Raw genomic sequence first — 17,697 nt, forward strand, 5'->3', positions numbered from 1 at the left:
TATAATCAGTGTAACGGCGCCGACCTGACACTGTGTGTAGGTTACTCAGCACAATCCTGCTGACAGGTTCCCTTTAAAAAGAGCCGTTCAGTGCCGTGCAATTCTGCATCAGAGATGAATGGAGCCAATGTCCTTATTACTCCACATACCTGTCGAAACACATGCACGATCAGTAGTGATGAGCGAGCATGCTCGGATAAGTTGTTATCAGAGGACGCTCATGTCCTAATCGAGTATTTTTGGTGTGCTCGAAAAAAATGCTTGAGTCGTTGTGGTAGTTCAACAGCCGCAACACATACAAGGATTGCATAACAAACAGGCAATACCTGCATGTATCACGCTTGGGTGATCTCTGAGTATTTGTTAGTGCTCGGAAATTTAGTTTTCGACGCCTCAGCTGCATGATTTACGGCTGCTGGACAGCCTGAATTCATTTGGGGGTTGCTAGGGAATCCTCACATGTATTCAGCCTGTCCAGCAGCCGTAAATCAAGCAGCTGTGTGGACAAAAACTAAATCTCTGAGCACTAACAAATACTCGGAGACCACCCGAGCATGCTCTAGAAAACCCGAGCAACGAATATACTCGCTCATCACTACTGATAACCCCTTATCCGAGCACCCTCGCTCATCACTAATGTTCAGCATTCAAGTTGGTGCAAATCGATTTGCAGAACCAGCTCCAGCATCCACATATGGCCTCTGAATGGGAGGCCTGTAAACCACCTCCTACCACTCGAAATCTATGGCTCCTCTTCTGATTATCCGCATGGAGCGACATCACATCTATGTCTCACAGCAACAAGGTCAAACCGGTGAAGAAAAAAATAAAAAAAAGAGGAGTTGCGGATTCCGGGAAGTAGGAGCCGGTGTTCAGGGATCCTGTCCAGCTGCCACAGATGCTAATCAGCAGTTTTGAACATGTCCTGATCATTAGTATAGGACACGTGCACAATACCTGCAAATCTTGCCGTATCTAGGCAGCTATATGGGGTCAGAACTTCATCAGCACTGTTCATCTCCAAATAAGCACTATGCGGACAAGCACTTGTAGCTGCACACGTCCATAATTTGCAGAAGTGACAGGCCCAATTATTACAATTAGAAAATAAATTTTTATCATTTTAAGTTAAAAACAATTTTTTTATATATATACACACATATACAAATTTGTCTCTTAGTTGTAATAATTGGGTCCGTCACATCTGCAAATTATGGACGTACCGGAGTCTGTGAGTGGCTGCAAGTGCTCAGCAGCTGCAAGTGCTCGTCCACATCTAGGACAGTGCCGGAGCTGCCTGTCATTGCTTGCGTTAGTCTCGCCCATAGATCAGACCAGAATAATGCATGCTAACCTAGCCCATTTGCTTACACTGCTCCATGTGCTGTCTGTTTGCAGTCTTATTTGCACATGGACGGAAAATACACTTATCTGAACCCTCTCTTACGCCCTAGGCCAACCCTAGGGGCCGCTGCAATTTTATTATTTTCCTCTACATCTGTGTATGGAATTTAGTGCCCAGAAAAACAGAGCTCTAACTATTGTATTGATATTTTGTGAAATTAATCAGCACAGAATAGTAGACCTAAATTTGACATAATAACATACCATCTAAAGAACAAAAGCCATCAATGAAGTAGAAAACATTGCCCTGGGATCCAAAGCTTAGTAAGTCTTGATGAAAATATGTATATTAAAAACAAAATAAATTGTATAAAAAGTCACATAAAAATCAGAAAAACGGACAATTGGGCGGCAACATAGGCCTCTTGGTAACGACATCCGCTAAAACAGGCAAATACACACTACGCCAAGCTAAATCTCATACAAATAATACAGTATACAACAAGAGGACTTGACGTTTCAGCAAGATCTTAACACTTTGTGTTCTCGCTTTTGTCATATACAAAGCTACACAAATCAACGACATAAACACATGAAAGCCATTTTATGACCAGGAATGTAATGTATTTCCAAGTCACCGAAATGTTGTCTTCTTTATTGTAAATGGTCTTCTTCCAGCATGACTTCCCATGCAACACATCAGCTATTCTAACTGAATAGTTAAATATTTTACTGAAGTCTCACTACAACTCCAGACGTCTTCAGTAGTGATGAGCGAATATACTTGTTACTCGAGATTTCTCGAGCATGCTCGGGGGTCCTCCGAGTATTTTTTAGTGCTCGGAGATTTATTTTTTCTTGCCGCAGCTGAATGATTAACATCTGTTAGCCAGCATAAGTACATGTGGGGATTCCCTAGCAATCAGGCAACCCCCACATGTACTTATGTTGGCTAACAGATTTAAATCATTCAGCTGCGGCAAGAAAAACTAAATCTCCAAGCACTAAAAAATACTCGGAGAACCTCCGAGTGTGCTTGTGAAATCTCGAGAATCGAGTATATTCGCTCATCATCACAAGTCTTCAGTGATCAGTATTGCCAGGTAGATAAAGAAACCTTTACCAGATACATTGTCATGAAGTCTTCCTGCAAAAAAGAAATCTTTGACACTGAAGCACTATTATACACATTAGATATACAAAAAATGGCCACGTCAAGTCATAGGGACACCTTTACTATGTCTGACGCAGAGTTTTGCTATACATATTGCTTTCTCCCTATTATTTTAGTCTTCCTGTTATATAAATGACAAACCACAAATAATTTACCTACATGGATATGGACTTAAGTGAACAGCGAATAATGTGAACCGTTACATAGGACTGCAGGTTGAAGTCCTAGAACAAAATGGCAAGTGTCTCTTGGTGAGATTTGAACTGCCTTCGGCTTTCTCAACAATTACATAATAGGAGCACTCCAGCAAAAAAAGAAAAAAAAAGTTGACTATATTATGCAGCCAAGAATATTATTAAAAATAATTTAGAAGCTTTGTGAATACCTGTTTTAGTTGATGTGCAATTTGTGGTTTGTCTGCCATGCTGAATCCTTTTTCAACTCTGGTTTGGTTCACATACTTCAGACTACATTTTAATTTCCTATCTAAAAGGTAAAAATTATTTCCCTTGACTCACACTAAAGAGTCTTGGATAAACCTATGAGATGCAATATCAGCCTGTCTGACCTGCCTACTGCTTGTGATAGGTTTCACCCTTTCAGCTCTTACAAGCAGGAGGAAGGGAGAAAGGCTAAAGTTTTATCTCAAATACAATGGAATACTGTATATAGACAGTGTGAGTCAGAGGAGAGTTTTCTACATGCAGCCAATCACTGCATAACTTACCTATACATTAACTGATATAATATAACATCTTTACCTGCATAAGGACAGGAATAAGGAGGAAAGGTAAGAGTGAAGAGGGGGATAAGTCCAAGAGCAACCTGCAAGATAGGCCAATACATTGGTATGATATATGCAAGAAAAAAGAAGGCATTCACCGGTATAAAATTCCCAACTTTATTTCATCTTCATATAAAACTTCATGGCCGGGGGAGTGAGGAACGGAGCTCTTGTGAGCAGGAGCAAATGACGGCCGTTTTGCGCTGTAACTGGCAGCGCGAAACGGCCATCGTTTACACCTGCTCACAAGAGCTCCGTTCCTCACTCCCCTGGCCATGAAGTTTTATATTAAGATGAAATAAAGTTTGGGAATTTTATACCGGTGAGTGCCTTCTTTTTTCTTGCATGTATCAGTGGAATCGTCTGTTTTTTCTCTTGAAGAGCACCCGGTATTACTACGTGTGGCTGATAGCCTAATGACTGTTGAGTGACACCTGGCTCCAGGACTGGAGCAGCCTCCGCTTCATTCAGACAGTGCCGTTTTTGTTTCTTTTGGCATGTGCAATACATTGGTATCCCAGCAGAAGACTCCCAGCCACAGAACATGGCAGTCTGTAAGAATTACATAACAGAATACCTTCCACACACACACAGAACTCAACAGGTTAATGTGTACGGTCATACAGTATAAATCTACCAAAAACTCTATGTAACGGGCAGAACATTTCATGTTATATGTACACTTCATATTGTCATAGCAGACTAAACTAGCTCTGACATGTAGCTTTCATCATGATGGATATACATAAACCACCCAAAACATTGTTTTTATTTATAGTATATAGAGATCACTGGTGTCACTGGCCACCCACATTCTTTATTTTTTTTTTATAAAAAAATTAAGTTAAAATTTTGTGAAAATCTCACCGTATCAATTGGCAAACTTGCCCAGTTTTTTTTTTTTGCTGGTCCCAAATAAATCTTGCGGAACACACGTCACATTTCAGAAACTTATCTGTTACAACTACGAAAAGTTCCTGCCTATTTGGCATTCATCGAAGATCATATTAAATATATGTATGTCTCTTATGTCCAACAACATAAAGGCAGAAACTATATCCTTTATATAAAAAGCAAAATATTTTTTTTCCAAATAAAGTAAAATAATTACCGGTCGTTATACAAAATGGAAGTTAAGCGAATGATGTTCCGTTCCTTGATGCAAGTCCATAAATATACACATTAGACAACCCTTTCTGGACTAGTCCATTCCCTAAACCGCTACAAAGTAGAAAATTGTAAAATTCTATCTACACGAATCTTTTACAGCTCATTATAAACATCTCTCTACATTAATAAAGTAAGGTGAATAAAGGGCAGGAGTAGAAAGTGTTTTGTCGTCAAGATTTGATGACCTGCATTAAGTTTTATTACTAAGTACCGTAACTAAAAATTGCTACTAAGTCCAAGCTAATACCCAAGCCTGTTGGTAAAAAGTTGAAAATTGTGTTATTTACAACAACATTGATTCTTGCAATCCTCCCATAATTTTCTTAATGGTCTCTCTTAAAAGGAAAATGTCCTTTATTGTGGGTCCGGCACAGAAGCGGAGTAGTTGGCACTGCTGCCTTCCTGCCACAACTGGAATACCCAATGGACTCTCGTTAAGAAGGTGAGAAATCAAGACCAAAGTGTCTTCTGTGCTCATTGCAGGCCAAATCCTTCCGAGTTGGAAATGGCAATGGTCAGCTTTTGTTTTAGCTCCTTTTTCGTTTTGTACGGAGGCAAACACAGCTGGTTAAAGCAGGTGTGTGCTGTCGGCAACCTGGAACAAACACATTCATTTTATTATTGGTGTACAATGAAGAATATTTATGGAAGAGATGTAAAACAAAACAAAAAGAAAAATACATACATGCATAAATTAGAGCAACTTCGAGATCTTAGATCAGTATCTCCCTCAGTACCTAAAATGTATTCATTATACTTTCTCAGAGCATAATCCCCCCATACATATAGGATGGCTTTTAGCCGAAAGATGGTTCAGCCCACAGCTACCTTGGCGGTCTCACCCTTTAGCCTCATTCAGATGTCAGATATTTGGTACGACTGCTGTCTGCAGTTTTCACGGCTAGCATTAGTACCGGTGACAGTCTATGGGGCTACTCACATGTCCGTGATTTTTCACAGACAGAGTGGTTCGCAGAAAATTGCAGAGACATGTCCGATTTTAATCCATTGGTCGGATCGAAATCAGCAATACAAGTCTATGGGTCTGTGAAAAAAAAAAAAAAAATCAGGCCGCACATGGAATTGGATGAAGTCCAATTTTCACGGACTGTCACACAGGAGAAGATGGAGAAACTTCTATTCTCAAAGTATTAGAAAAATGGACCAAACGTATGTGAAAATTGGACATTTGAATGAGCCCTTACATAGGAGCTTGAAAGAGTGCTCCTGTGTCCTCGAGTCGCTGCCAAACATTTCTGTTGGCGTATTATCTCAGGGAGAACAAAGCACTCATCAGTCTAAAATCAGACATTCCGGATCCTCAACTCTCCCCAATCAATTGTCCAGGACTCCCATACACATTAAGGTACCGTCACATTGAACGATATCGCTAGCGATCCGTGACGTTGCAGCGTCCTGGCTAGCGATATCGTTCAGTTTGACACACAGCAGCGATCAGAATCCTGCTGTGTTGTCGTTGGTCGCTGCAGAAAGTCCAGCACTTTATTTGGTCGCTGGACTCCCTGCAGACATCGCTGAATCGGCGTGTGTGACGCCGATTCAGCGATGTCTTCACTGGTAACCAGGGTAAACATCGGGTTACTAAGCGCAGGGCCGCGCTTAGTAACCCGATGTTTACACTGGTTACCAGCGTAAAAGTAAAAAAAAAAACCAAAAACACTTCATACTTACCTTCCGCTGTCTGTCCCTCGGCGCTGTGCTTCTCTGCCCTGTGTAAGCCCAGCGGCCGGAAAGCAGAGCGGTGACGTCACCGCTGTGCTTACACAGGGCAGAGAAGCAGAGCGCCGAGGGACAGACAGCGGAAGGTAAGTATGTCGTGTTTGTTTTTTTTTTACTTTTACGCTGGTAACCAGGGTAAACATCGGGTTACTAAGCGTGGCCCTGCGCTTAGTAATCCGATGTTTACCCTGGTTACCGGCATCGTTGGTCGCTGGAGAGCTGTCTGTGTGACAGCTCTCCAGCGACCAAACAACGACGCTGCAGCGATCCGGATTGTTGTCGGTATCTCTGCAGCGTCGCTCAGTGTGACGGTACCTTCACACGCAGCAACTTTACAATGAGAACGACAACGATCCGTGACGTTGCATCGTCCTGGATAGCGATCTCGTTGTGTTTGACACGCACCAGCGATCTGGATCCTGCTGTGATATCGCTGGTCGGAGCAGAAAGGCCAGAACTTTATTTGGTCGTCAGATCGGCGTGTATCGTAGTGTTTGACAGCAAAAGCAACGATGCCTGCAATGATTTACATGGAGCTAACAACCTGTGACGACCTGTGAGAACGATAAGTGAGTCGCCGTTACGTCACTGGATCGCTCCTGCATCGTTCTGGAGCTGCTGTGTTTGACGTCTCTACAGCGACCTAAACAGCGACGCTCCAGCGATCTGCTCGTTGTCTATATCGCTGCAGCGTCGCTGAGTGTGACGGTACCTTTAGACTGTTGGCTAGACCCGTCCCTATCGTTAGGTTCAGACAACAGTAATCCATTGTGTATAGGGGCTGTAGACATACCAATTTTTAACAAACTTCTCAATCCATTTCAATTTTCATTGGATATAGTTAGAATTTTTAAGTATCAAGCTAAACAACTGACGTGCCGAGTGTTACAGTGCACGTGACGCAACGTTTCATGTGGACACGCTCCTTTATTCATTCGTCGCGCATGAGGAACAGGGTGTGTCCTCTCAAAACATCTCATCCTGTGATATCCTGTAAGACTCGGCATGGCAGTTGTTCAGATGATTACTTAAAAATCAGGGCTATGTCCAACGAAAACTTCAAGACGCGAGTAGCCCGTTCAAAGTTGAGATGAAAACGGCTGTTCTCCGATACCTATAGTTTGTGTTAGGTGATGGCGTGGCTAGCATTAGCATTCCACACGTGGGTTTGAACTACTTTGAAGTTTTGGGCTTTAGACATACTGCAGACCAGATAGATCCCAGATATAAAACTTCACAGATGATCAGCCTTAATTTCTGTAGATCAAAATGAAATTTATCTACTGGAAAGGTGATACCACTTAGATCAGTGAGCCCCCCATCTTTCCCTGTCCACGATACCACAGCCAGGGGAAGCTAAAGAAAGTACATATCTCCCTACCTCTCCACTCAGGTCTATGACACTGGCGAAAAAAGCCAAGCACAAACACAGTAATTTAACCCCTTAAGCCCCGAGGGTGGTTTGCACATTAATGACCGGGCCAATTTTTACAATTCTGACCACTGTCCCTTTATGAGGTTATAACTCTGGAACGCTTCAACAGATCCCAGTGATTCTGACATTGTTTTCTCGGGACATATTGTACTTCATGATAGTGGTAAACATTCTTTGATAGTACCTGCGTTTGTTTGTGAAAAAAACGGAAATTTGGCGAAAATTATGAAAATTTCGCAATTTTCCAACTTTGAATTTTTATGCAATTAAATCACAGAGATATGTCACACAAAATACTTAATAAATAACATTTCCCACATGTCTACTTTACATCAGCACAATTTTGGAACCCAAATTTTTTTTTGTTAGGGAGTTATAAGGGTTAAAAGTTGACCAGCAATTTCTCATTTTTACAACACCATTTTTTTTTTTTAGGGACCACATCTCATTTGAAGTCATTTTGAGGGGTCTATATGATAGAAAATACCCAAGTGTGACACCATTCTAAAAACTGCACCCCTCAAGGTGCTCAAAACCACATTCAAGAAGTTTATTAACCCTTCTGGTGCTTCACAGGAATTTTTGGAATGTTTAAATAAAAATGAACATTTAACTTTTTTTCACAAAAAATTTACTTCAGCTCCAATTTGTTTTATTTTACCAAGGGTAACAGGAGAAAATAGACCCCAAAAGTTGTTGTACAATTTGTCCTGAGTACGCTGATACCCCATATGTGGGGGTAAACCACTGTTTGGGCGCATGACAGAGCTCGGAAGCGAAGGAGCGCCATTTGACTTTTCAATGCAAAATTGACTGGAATCGAGATGGGACACCATGTTGCGTTTGGAGAGCCCCTGATGTGCCTAAACATTGAAACCCCCCACAAGTGACACCATTTTGGAAAGTAGACCCCCTAAGGAACTTATCTAGAGGTGTGGTGAGCACTAGGGTTGAGCGAAACGGATCGTTCATTTTCAAAAGTCGCCGACTTTTGGCAAAGTCGGGTTTCATGAAACCCGACCCGATCCCTGTGTGGGGTCGGCCATGCGGTACGCGACTTTCGCGCCAAAGTCGCGTTTCGTATGACGCGCTCGGCGCCATTTTTTTCAGCCAATGAAGGAGCGTGGGCAGTGATGACATAGGTCTTAGGGGCGTGGACGCGACGGACGGACGGAGAGAGAGAGAGGGAGGGAGGGAGGGAGAGGAAGAGAGAGGGAGAGGGAGAGAGAGAAAAAATCCCATTGACTTTGCATTGGGTTTCGTGTTTCAGTCGATCCTCGACTTTTCGCCATAATCGGCCGATTTCACTCGACTCGACTTTTGAGATAGTCGGGTTTCGCGAAACCCGGCTCGACCCTAAAAAAGTCAAGGTCGCTCAACCCTAGTGAGCACTTTGACCCACCAAGTGCTTCACAGAAGTTTATAATGCAGAACCGTAAAAATAAAAAATCATATTTTTTCACAAAAATTATCTTTTCGCCCCCAATTTTTTATTTTCCCAAGGGTAAGAGAAGAAATTGGACACCAAAAGTTGTTGTACAATTTGTCCTGAGTATGCTGATACCCCATATGTGGGGGTAAACCAGTTTGGGCGCATGGGAGAGCTCAGAAGGGAAGGAGCACCGTTTGACTTTTCAATGCAAAATTTACAGGAATTGAGATGGGACGCCATGTTGCGTTTGGAGAGCCACTGATGTGCCTAAACATTGAAACCCCCCCACAAGTGACACCATTTTGGAAAGTAGACCCCCTAAGGAATTTATCTAGATGTGTTTTGAGCGCTTTGACCCACCAAGGGCTTCACAGAAGTTTATAATGCAGAGCCGTAAAAATAAATTTCACACAAAAATTATTTTTTAGCCCCCAGTTTTGTATTTTCCCGAGGGTAAGAGGAGAAATTCGACCCCAAAAGTTGTTGTCCAATTTGTCCTGAGTGCGCTGATACCCCATATGTGGGGGGAACCACTGTTTGGCCGCATGGGAGGGCTCGGAAGGGAAGGAGTGCCATTTGGAATGCAGACTTAGATGGAATGGTCTGCAGGTGTCACATTGCGTTTGCAGAGCCCCTAATGTACCTAAACAGTAGAAACCCCCCACAAGTGACCCCATATTGGAAACTAGACCCCCCAGGGAACTCATCTAGATGTGTTGTGAGAACTTTGAACCCCCAAGTGTTTCACTACAGTTTATAACGCAGAGCCTTGAAAATAAAAAATCTTTTTTTTTTCCCACAAAAAATATTTTTTAGCCCCCAGTTTTGTATTTTCCCAAGGGTAACAGGAGAAATTGGATCCCAAAAGTTGTTGTCCTATTTGTCCTGAGTACGTTGATACCCCATATGTTGGGGTAAACCCCTGTTTGGGCACACGGGAGAGCTCGGAAGGGAAGGAGCACTGTTTTACTTTTTCAACGCAGAATTGGCTGGAATTGAGATCGGACGCCATGTCGCGTTTGGAGAGCCCCTGATGTGCCTAAACAGTGGAAACCCCTCAATTATAACTGAAACCCTAATCCAAACACACCCCTAATTCTAATCCCAACAGTAACCCTAACCACACCTCTAACCCTGACACACCCCTAACCCTAATCCCAACCCTATTCCCAACTGTAAATGTAATCTAAACCCTAACCGTAACTTTAGCCACAACCCTAACCCTAACTTTAGCCCCAACCCTAACTGTGGCCCTAACCCTAACCCTAGCCCTAACCCTAATGGGAAAATGGAAATAAATACATTTTTTTAATTTTTCCCTAACTAAGGGGGTGATGAAGGGGGGTTTGATTTACTTTTATAGCGGGTTTTTTAGCGGATTTTTATGATTGGCAGCCGTCACACACTGAGAGACGCTTTTCATTGCAAAAAATATTTTTTGCGTTAACACATTTTGAGAGCTATAATTTTTCCATATTTTGGTCCACAGAGTCATGTGAGGTCTTGTTTTTTGCGGGACGAGTTGACGTTTTTATTGGTAACATTTTCGGGCACGTGACATTTTTAGACCGCTTTTTATTACGATTTTTGTGAGGCAGAATGACCAAAAACCAGCTATTCATGAATTTCTTTTGGGGGAGGCGTTTATACCGTTCCGCGTTTGGTAAAATTGATAAAGCAGTTTTATTCTTCGGGTCAGTACGATTACAGCGATACCTCATTTAAATCATTTTTTTATGTTTTGGCGCTTTTATACGATAAAAACTATTTTATAGAAAAAATAATTATTTTTGCATCGCTTTATTCTCAGGACTATAACTTATTTTTTCGCTGATGATGCTGTATGGCGGCTCATTTTTTGCGGGACAAGATGACGCTTTCAGCGGTACCATGGTTATTTATATCTGTCTTTTTGATCGCGTGTTATTCCACTTTTTGTTCGGCGGTATGATAATTAAGCGTTGTTTTTTGCCTCGTTTTTTCTTTTTTCTTACGGTGTTTACTGAAGGGGTTAACTAGTGGGCCAGTTTTATAAGTCGGGTCGTTACGGACGCGGCGATACTAAATATGTGTACTTTTATTGTTTTTTTTTATTATTTAAATAAAGAAATGTATTTATGGGAATAATATTTTTTTTTTTTCATTATTTAGGAATATTTTTTTTAATTTTTTTTTTACACATTTGGAAAAATTTTTTTTACTTTTTTACTTTGTCCCAGGGGGAGACAGTACAGATCGGTGATCTGCCAGTTTGCACAGCACTCTGACAGATCACCGATCTGTCTGAGAGCAGTGCAGCGTTACCAAGTGCCTGCTCTGAGCAGGCACTTGGTAAGCCACCTCCCTCCCTGAAGGACCCGGATGCCACGGCCATCTTGGATCCGGTTCCAGCAAGGAGGAAGGAGACCCTCGCAGCAACGCGATCACATCGCGTTGCTGCGGGGGGCTCAGGGAAGCCCGCAGGGAGCCCCCTCCCTGCGCGATGCTTCCCTATACCGCCGGCACATCGCGATCATGTTTGATCGCGGTGTGCCGGGGGTTAATGTGCCGGGGGCGGTCCGTGACCGCTCCTGGCACATAGTGCCAGATGTCAGCTGCGATAGGCCTATGACGTACTATACCGTCGGTGGGAATTAAAGCCCACCCCACCTCGACGGTATAGTACGTCATATGGGATTAAGGGGTTAAAGTTAATTACAATTAGATGGAAGTTCTGCAAGTTATCCAAGTACCATTATTACCAATTAGTTGAGGTTTCATTTTTTGAAATCTTGAAATTCAAGTCCACCATGCCTCCGACCGGCACTCGGTCACTTCCTGTAGCAAAATGGAGAAACTTCTTTTGAAGTTCAAGAGGGAACCCAAGAACAACATCCCAAAAATACCTGCAAAATAAATTATTATAAAGTTTATTCGCTTTTATGTTGAGTTATTTATAAATATATATTATATACAAATATATAAAAAGCTGAGCACTATATTTTTACTCTGTTTTTCATGAGCATCAAATATTTTTCACAATTTTTATTAAGTAAAGGAACTATTTAATGATAAACATTCACTATGAAGCATGAATCGGGAAAAAAAAAAAAATTACAAGAGGTATTTGAAAAATAATATTTCCCTATGAGGATTTCATCATTTTGAGCCATGAAAACCCTGGGCACTGGTGACTATATTAAAGGACTTTGAATGATCTGCTACAAGGACCCCAGCCAAGGTTTTACGAAGGGCAAATCATCATGAATAAAGAATATCTTTACGTCCATGATTCCTGAAAACTGGAGAACACAACCAAAGTGTTTTGAGGTGTAAAGAAGACACAAATCCATCGATTTCAACCTATATAGTGTTGCTAATCGAAATGGCCACAATGTAAAGAAAAAACACCCATTTTGCCGCTTACCAGAATATTATTAAGTCAGTACATTTTGCTAGTCCATCTGGGAGAAGCATAATGTCAAGCTACAGGCCCTGATTCATGTGATGTGTCACTCACTGTTTTCTCTGCTGTATATCTAGCAGTTCTCTGAATGCTGAGCTCTGTATAACTCTGCCCCACCGCTGATTGGCAGTTTTCTGCCTATGCAGAGTGTACACAGAAAACTACCAATCAGTGGAGGGGCGGTGTTATACATTATACATATTGTTGCAGGTTTCACTATTTTTTACATTAAATTGGCCAATAATTCATAGAATGGCTCCAAACGAAGCCTCCGATGGCAACGTGAACAGAGCAGAACTACAGTCCGGACTCCAGTAACGAGTGAAAACGACAAGTGCAGGTGACTCACTATATTCTGTACAGTGAGTATTTGCCAAACAGGAGGCAAAATATTGGCAAAATCAATGTGTTAGTCTCCAGTATAATCCGATCACAGGGTGTGTACAGGATAAGCTGTGTATAAGGCCTGGTGATAAAGTTGTCAAAACACAGAACTGTGAGTAGTGAATTCAAACTGCTAAGTATTTTAAGAAGTTTCAGGAGAAAATTTCGTGTGTCCCCAACTACTACAGGTGTGGAATGCAGTGAATATTCATTCCCATTAGTAGCAGCACACGTGACCGCCCGGCAGCTGCAGGTAGCCTGCGGCTATCACTGTGCACGCTACGAAAGAGCAATGAATACTCACATGCACATAGTCCCGGCGCGGGGAGCATAAAGCAGTGGCTGGCACAGAAACAAGACGCTGCGAGGGAGTGCAGGAAGGTAAGTGCAATGGTTTGGGTTTTTTGTATGTTTTTCTGATGGGGCCCGGCATACCAGGATGGGGATGGGGGCAAATCATACCAGGATAAGTATGGAGCCATGCATACCAGGACGGAGATGGGGGACCTGCATACCAGGATAAGGATGGGGCTCAGCATACCAGGATAGAGATGGGGGGCAATCATACCAGGATAGGGATGAGGGAGCCATGCCTACCAGGATAGGGATGAGTGGGGAATGCATATCAGGATAGGGATGAGGAGGCCATGCCTACCAGGATAGGGATGAGTGGGGAATGCATACCAGGATAGGGATGAGGAGGCCATGCATACCAGGATGAGGATGAAAGGGGACATACACACCAGTATGAGGATGATGGGGCCATGCATAACAGGATAGGGATGAAGGGGCATGCCTACCAGGATAGGGATGAGTGGGGAATGCATACCAGGATAAGGATGAGGAGGCCATGCATACCAGGATAGGGATGAGGAGGCCATGCATACCAGGATGAGGATGAAAGGGGCCATGCATACCAGGCTAGAGATAAGGGGGAAATGCCTACCAGGCTAGGGATGAGTGGGGAATGAATACCAGGATGGGGATGAGGGGGCCATGCATACCAAGATGGGGATGAGGGGGCCATGCACACCTGGATGAGAGGCCATGCACACCTGGATGAGAGGCCATGAATACCAGGATAGGGATGAGGGGGGCATGCATACCAGGATAGGGATGAGGGGGGCATGCATACCAGGATAGCGATGAGGAGGCCATGCATACCGCATACCTGATAGCGATGAGGAGGCCATGCATACCAGGATAGGGATGAGGGGGCCACGCATACCAGGATAGGGATGAGGGGGCCACGCATACCAGGATAGGGATGAGGGGGCCACGCATACCAGGATAGGGATGAGGGGGCCACGCATACCAGGATAGGGATGAGGGGGCCACGCATACCAGGATAGCGATGAGGGGGCCACGCATACCAGGATAGGGATGAGGGGGCCATGCATACCAGGATAGGGATAAGGGGGCCATTCATACCAGGATAGGGATAAGGGGGCCATGCATACCAGGATAGGGATAAGGGGGCCATGCATACCAGGATAGGGATAAGGGGGCCATGCATACCAGGATAGGGATGAGGGGGGCATGCATACCAGGATAGCGATGAGGAGGTCATGCATACCGCATACCTAATAGCGATGAGGAGGCCATGCATACCAGGATAGGGATGAGGGGGCCACGCATACCAAGGATAGGGATGAGGAAGCCACGCATACCAGGATAGGGATGATGGGGCCATGCATACCAGGATAGGGATAAGGGGGCCATGCATACCAGGATAGGGATGAGGGGGGCATGCATACCAGGATAGCGATGAGGAGGCCATGCATACCGCATACCTGATAGCGATGAGGAGGCCATGCATACCAGGATAGGGATGAGGGGGCCACGCATACCAGGATAGGGATGAGGGGGCCACGCATACCAGGATAGGGATGAGGGGGCCACGCATACCAGGATAGGGATGAGGGGGCCACGCATACCAGGATAGGGATGAGGGGGCCACGCATACCAGGATAGGGATGAGGGGGCCACGCATACCAGGATAGGGATGAGGGGGCCACGCATACCAGGATAGGGATGAGGGGGCCACGCATACCAGGATAGGGATGAGGGGGCCACGCATACCAGGATGGGGATGAGGGGGCCACGCATACCAGGATAGGGATGAGGGGGCCATGCATACCAGGATAGGGATGAGGGGGCCATGCATACCAGGATAGGGATGAGGGGGCCATGCATACCAGGATAGGGATGAGGGGGCCATGCATACCAGGATAGGGATGAGGGGGCCATGCATACCAGGATAGGGATAAGGGGGCCATGCATACCAGGATAGGGATGAGGGGGCCATGCATACCAGGATAGGGATGAGGGGGCCATGCATACCAGGATAGGGATGAGGGGGCCATGCATACCAGGATAGGAATGAGGAGGCCATGCATACCAGGATAGGGATGAGGGGGCCATGCATACCAGGATAGGGATGAGGGGGCCATGCATACCAGGATAGGGATGAAGGGGCCATGCATATCAGGATAGGGATGAGGGGGCCATGCATACCAGGATAGGGATGAGGGGGCCATGCATACCAGGATAGGGATGAGGGGGCCATGCATACCAGGATAGGGATGAGGGGGCCATGCATACCAGGATAAAGAATATTAAGTACAGAATTGACCACACGTTTTGCTTAATTTTTTTTTCTAATTTCCTTCTCTAAAACCTAGGTGCGTCTTATGGTCCAGTGTGTCTTATAGTCTGAAAAATACGGTAGCGAACGCTGAAAAAAAGAAGAAAAAAAAAATCACCATAATTTATTATCAAGAAAAAATGCCCCAGAAACTGTCCCTTGAACTGTGTTTATCTACTAAAGGAAAACATGGTCGCTTCAAACCGGGATAATGTCAAAGTTTTTCATCAGGTTTAAAAAAGAAAAGAATGGTCTAAAACCCACCATACACAATAGATGGCTGGCAGTCTATGATTTTTCAACAATCAATCATCTTGTTCCTGTGTTCTCTGTTAGGGATACTTTTCTGCTGGAAGCTTATCTCTGGCAGAAGAAAGAATCGGCAGTCCAAAATCAGAGATGCCGCCTCCTAACTATCCCATCCATCTATTGTCCGGGTCATCATATACAATAGACCGTCCCCTGTACCCATCAATATCAGCAAGTTCCCCAACATTAGTGAAATGTATATGGGAGACGCAAATCACATTGCTCTATATAAGGGCCAGATGTGGCTGAAACGCGTCAGCGATATTTCCATCTCCTGTATGTGGAATCACACATGTTACATGTCAGTATGATGTGTATGGGGGGTGGGAGGACATCGTATACTGTGCTCACTGTGACTTCTGTTACCAGGAATATGTCTGACCACGTACAGTAATATGAGGAACGTTTCCTTACTATCTACTTGCAAATCTTAAACTAATAAACTCCACTTACCTGACCGTAAGATCTGTTTTCTGGTATCCATCATAATGAGTGTTTTTCTGGAGCGCATGCATGTCTAGTTCAGGACTCCCACACACAAGGATCTCTACTTCTTCTGGGCGAAGTAGCTTGAAAAAATAAAATTAATAAAAGGTCCTTTTCATTTAGATAATAAACTTGCAGCATTTTCAGAGCATAGCAAATACTGTGCTGCAGTATTATTCTTACCACAGCTTTAGACAACAAAAATCAGAAAATAGGAAACAAACAGTTTCTAGTAATAACATTTCTCTGGTGATTTAAAGCAGTGAATGGCTCAATATCACTAATGTTCATGCTCTCTGGTAGAAGACGGTGTTAATAGTGAACAGTTGGCTCCCGTTCGTGTTTCTGTTCAGCATGTACAATGTACACACAGCTCTGCTGCATGTGAGGTGTACACACATACACAGGAGAAACACCCATATCTCTGCTGCACAAACAGTGCATATTCACAGCTCTGCTACATGCACACTATACACACAGCTCTGCTACCTACACACTAAACACACAGCTCTGCTGCTACATGAACACTGTACACAGCTCTGCTTCATGCACACTAAACACACAGCTCTGCTGCTACATGAACACTGTACACAGCTCTGCTTCATGCACACTAAACACACAGCTCTGCTGCTACATGAACACTGTACACAGCTCTGCTTCATGCACACCATACACACAGCTCTGCTTCATGCACACTATACAAGCAGCTTTGCTACATGCACACTGTACACACAGCCCTGCTACATGCACACTGTACACAGCCCTGCTACATGAACACTGTACACAGCTCTGCTTCATGCACACCATACACACAGCTCTGCTGCATGCACACTATACACGCAGCTCTGCTACATGCACACTGTACACACAGCTCTGCTACATGCACACTGTACACACAGCTCTGCTACATGAACACTGTACACACAGCCCTGCTACATGCACACTGTACACACAGCTCTGCTACATGAACACTGTACACAAAGCCCTGCTACATGCACGCTGTACACACAGCTGTGTGACTACTGACTAGTGATGGGTGAACATGCTTGGATAAGGTGTTATCATTCTCAGGTGCTGAGTGTCATCGGCGTGCTCAAATAATATGTTCGAGTTACCAAAGCTGCAAGTCTTGTGGCGGTTCGACAGCCTCACCACATGCTGGGATTGCCTATTTGTTAGGAACAGCCACAAGACATTGAGCCTCAGGGACTCAAACTTATTATTCGAGCAAGCCAAAGAGACTCGGTTAGCACCTGAGAATGCTCGGATAACTTATCAGAGCACATTCGCTCATCACTACTACTGACACAAACAATTTTTAGAAAAACATTTCCTTGGTAAAAAGTT

The 17,697-nt window shown here is 43.9% G+C and overlaps 1 protein-coding gene across 2 annotated transcripts in view; it reads right to left on the bottom strand.

The window, feature by feature from the left end:
- Positions 1–4,030: 4,030 nt before the first annotated feature.
- HECTD2 (HECT domain E3 ubiquitin protein ligase 2) overlaps positions 4,031–17,697 on the bottom strand; it is a 255,198-nt gene continuing 241,531 nt past the window's right edge. Inside the window, exons 19-21 of one of the 2 annotated variants that reach the window (XM_069753465.1) lie at positions 16,318–16,433; positions 11,821–11,964; positions 4,031–5,067 (exon numbers count right to left, since the gene is read on the bottom strand). In XM_069753465.1, coding sequence (XP_069609566.1) covers positions 4,947–5,067; positions 11,821–11,964; positions 16,318–16,433 — 381 coding nt within the window. In that variant the 3' untranslated portion in view covers positions 4,031–4,946. The remainder of the gene's footprint in view (positions 5,068–11,820; positions 11,965–16,317; positions 16,434–17,697) is intronic. The other variant, XM_069753466.1, reaches the window with a different exon arrangement.

This window comes from Ranitomeya imitator, chromosome 2 (assembly GCF_032444005.1).
Source record: "Ranitomeya imitator isolate aRanImi1 chromosome 2, aRanImi1.pri, whole genome shotgun sequence".
Classification (NCBI taxonomy): Eukaryota; Metazoa; Chordata; class Amphibia; order Anura; family Dendrobatidae; genus Ranitomeya; species Ranitomeya imitator.